The following is a 4,098-nucleotide window of genomic DNA, read 5'->3' on the forward strand; positions in this document are numbered from 1 at the left end:
CTAGTTGTTTCTTTTTTAACTCATAGTCATAATCATTTTTCACGGAAATAGGACTTTCAAGGAAATAGGACTTTCTTTAGATTTTCATGTTTAGTCTACCGCATATAAAAGAAATATAGTAATATTAATCTTAATCAGAAGGAAGATAGTTTAACGTCATCTCAAGTATTATCCAAATCATTGGTGTGGTACACAATGTTAAACCTTCGTGTGTATTCATAGGATTGCACAATAAACATTAACTAAACCTAAATGATTAAATATATCCATATTATTAGACAATGATACCCTCATTATCTATATATTTTTGTTCACTAGATCCTTTTCGTGAATGTTATGAGAAATGATGATCTTGTATAATATTATGATCCTCTATTTGTTACTTTGCAGTTGAGTTTTGTGGATCTTGCTGGTTCTGAGAGAGTAAAAAAGTCGGGCTCTGCCGGCTGCCAACTCAAAGAAGCTCAAAGTATCAACAAATCACTTTCTGCATTAGGTGATGTTATTGGTGCTTTATCTTCGGGCAACCAGCATATTCCTTACAGGAATCACAAGCTAACAATGTTGATGAGTGATTCATTGGGCGGAAATGCCAAGACGTTAATGTTTGTTAATGTGTCTCCAGCCGAATCAAACTTGGACGAGACGTACAATTCTCTACTGTAAGTCAAACATCAATTGTCAAATAAGCTAAGTGTTAACATAGATTAACTGTACGTTCTCATTAGATAAAGCATACTGTTTTTGTTCCTCCTTTGACCAAATTCCAGATACGCGTCGAGAGTGAGAACTATCGTGAATGATCCCAGCAAACATATATCATCGAAAGAGATGGTGCGATTGAAAAAGTTGGTAGCATACTGGAAAGAGCAAGCCGGTAAAAAAAGTGAGGAAGAAGACTTGGTGGATATTGAGGAAGATCGTACACGAAAAGATGAGGCAGATAGTTGAAGAATGCTGGCATGGGATTCAATTCATGTAGGTGAAATTGAGACGATAGTATCATTGGTTTTCACCATTCTTTTTGTAGGAAGTTACTACTCTTAAGTAGAGTTTCTATCTAAAAGTAATGCTATATGTCTCAAACTTTATCTGTTTTGATGAGATCTTCGTTACAAGAAAGGAATTAATGGTAGATACAATACGAATCTGGTGAGAACTATACAAACAAGAACAAAAGTGAAACAGTATAAAGATAATCCATTATGTCAAAGTTAGGGTATACACCTATTAAGTTGGTATTATTTATCTAATCAAGTGTAAAAGGAATTTATACACGAATTATTCATCGGCTGACATGTTATGTTTATTATTCAAGTATTTATAAGGAATTTACGAACTCAATTATAGACATATATTTCACCTCAGTGTGGATTTATCCAACGTTGCGGTAGGTAGTTTCAGTTAACCTCAAACCGTGTGTGATACACCATCAAGAATCACAACGATTGGACGAGAGAAGAGAATAAGGATTTAGGATTTGGGATGCCCTATTTTGCCGTTCGAGGCAATCTTCTTCTCTCACACCTAGCCACACCCTCCTCTCGTTTCCTAGCTTGTTTCTATTTTGTAACACACTTCTCTCTCATTTTTATTACTTATTACTTTATAAGTGGATAAAACAGACCAAACCACAGTGTTCTTCTTTTCTTTTCTAATCATAGAAAAACCAAATATTTTGGTTTGTGTAATTCACAGTCAGGGGATATGCTCTCTACAGCTTGTGGCTCTCCATGTTATATAGGCTGCATCCAAATGTTGTTATAGATTTTGAAACATTACGAGAATTAATTATAGTTAATGAAACATCCAAATGTAACATTAACTATATATGCTCTCTACAGCATGAATCCCAAACTGAGTAACAACATTTGGATGCAGCATATAGCATTTGCTGAGATAATCATTCAAGATTCTTGGTTCAAGATAGGTTATGCACCAGCTTATCATCAAGTCTCAGACTCAATCAAGGCAAGTTCGATTCACTAGATGTCTGACAATGTTAATAGCTTTTGAGTCAAAGATGTAACTTATCTGGTGCCTCAACTGAAGCTAGCTTATCAGTTCAAAGAATAAAGCACTTCAAGGTAAACTCTAAGTTAGTGACTGCAGATTCTTCTACAGCTCATCATGATCAAGTTGAAAAGATCAGAGAGGAAGAAGAGTTTGAAAGGATTTCTATGTCTGTTATTGAGAAATGATTCACATACATATATACAGAAGAACATATCTTCCATCCTAAATGCTATGATACTGTCAAATATACATAAGTGAGGAAAGGAAACTAACTAATCCAATCCCTAAACATACGTGAGTGATTAATATTCCAATACAAGTCAAGTTAGTATATGATATGCAGAGGAAAAGAGATTCTTTTGGGAATTCTAATCTCGAGTTACGCCAAGATCTTTCTATTCGCAGTTACTCTTAAAGGTAAGATCTTTAACTCTGTGTTGCGTTGTGCATAATAGTCTTAGTGAAATTCTTGTGGTCATGGATAGATGCTGCACATGATACAGAATTTAGCTCTTTCGTATTGGTAGTTGCAAATGATTAACAATTTTCCATTCAGCTTTCTCTTCAGTTTCTTTACTTGGTTTACTGATGCTCAAGATGGTGGGGAGGTACATGCTCCTCTACTTTCTGACTTGTTATAAGTTATAGACCATTTTTATCATCTGCCCAATTTGAACTCGGGAATCAGGTTGCTAATATTATCAAGGAAGATCTGTGGTCTAACCCTCTCACCTACTTCAACAATGTAATCTATTCGTCAGTTAAGTTTCAGTGATCAATGACCGAATGACAAAACAGAATGAATCAATGATCAATGACAAAATAGTAGATGGCTTTGAGTTTAAGTTTGATAGCTTTGAGTTTAACTTTGACATCTTTCAAAATTCAGAAACAGCAAGAGATCAAACCTTATAGTTTAGCTCTCCAACAGAAGTCCATGAGTCTCACAAATTACAAGAAATCAAACACATTTGTTTAGATGGCTGTGAATAAGAGAAGTTAAGAACATCGAATACGAGAATTGTCTTCTCTGTTAACAAGTCAGCTTACTGTCACACGCTTCTCAGATACGAAATTAATTCGGATCCATGTTCTCTCTCACGCTCCTCTTTGAGTAATATAATATAGCCGTTACAAAGCTTATTTAGATCCAACGGCTCTTATTCATCTAAATTCAAATTCTCCCCAATTCTCTCTCTCTCTCTCTCGCTTTCTCTTTGATTCATAATTTTGGGTTCTCTCGTTCTTTGGGTTCTTTAGCGCAGATCCAACGGCTCTTATTCATCTAAATTCAAATTCTCCCCAATTTCATATACACACTCTCCTTCTCTCTCTCTCTCTCTCTCTCTCGCTCTCTCTTTGATTCAGATTTTTGGGTTCTCTCGTTCTTTGGGTTCTTTAGCGCAGATCCGCCATTGAAGGAGGTATTATGTTATGTTTCTGTAGTCGTAATTGTGATTTGTGCTTACAGATTCATGATTGATTGTGATTTTTCTTTGATTCCTTTTTCTTTGATGGTTTCGCTGCATCTATGGTTTATTCCAGATCAATATCAAGAAATTAGCAACGATGGTGCTTTGTATCTGTATATTAACTTGCGTCTTTGAACAGTTTTATGAAGGAACCGATGGACCGCCTCTCCGTGTTCTTCCCATTGGTGGCCTTGGTGAAATTGGAATGAACTGTATGCTTGTTGGAAACTATGATCGTTACATTTTAATCGATGCTGTATAATGTTCCCTGAGTAAGTCCTGAGACAGATTACTCTAGCGAGATTTTTTTTTTTTCTTTTCTTCTTTATTTTTTTTTATTTATTTTTTTTTTATTATTTTTTTTTGTTATATAATATTAATGTTTCTTTTTTTTCGTCCTATGTGTAGTGTTAACTTTCTTTGTTTAACGTTGTTGTGTTGCTGTATAATGTTACAGCTACAATGAGCCTGGTGTCCAGTAAATAATGCCAGACACAGGGCTTATTAGACGGTGGAAACACAAAATTGAAGCTGTTGTCATAACACATGGCCATGAAGACAGAGAGGGTTTAGGGTTTAGGGTTTAGGGTTTAGGGTTTAGGGTTTAGGG

General features: G+C 35.3%; 1 protein-coding gene and 1 long non-coding RNA gene across 2 annotated transcripts in view; both read left to right on the forward strand.

The window, feature by feature from the left end:
* The window catches only part of LOC104762983 (kinesin-like protein KIN-14E), a gene marked incomplete at its 5' end in the record, with an annotated part of 1,856 nt that extends 632 nt beyond the window's left edge, over window positions 1–1,224 (forward strand). The window contains 2 exon segments of the mRNA XM_010486410.2: window positions 391–662; window positions 771–1,224. Of these exon segments, the coding sequence (XP_010484712.1) occupies window positions 391–662; window positions 771–951 (453 nt within the window).
* LOC104762984 lies at window positions 3,250–4,064 on the forward strand. The gene is made up of 3 exons (XR_763679.2): window positions 3,250–3,440; window positions 3,628–3,760; window positions 3,946–4,064. It is a non-coding gene; the product is annotated as an uncharacterized LOC104762984 (long non-coding RNA).

This window comes from Camelina sativa, chromosome 18 (genome assembly GCF_000633955.1).
Source record: "Camelina sativa cultivar DH55 chromosome 18, Cs, whole genome shotgun sequence".
NCBI classification, from domain to species: Eukaryota; Viridiplantae; Streptophyta; class Magnoliopsida; order Brassicales; family Brassicaceae; genus Camelina; species Camelina sativa.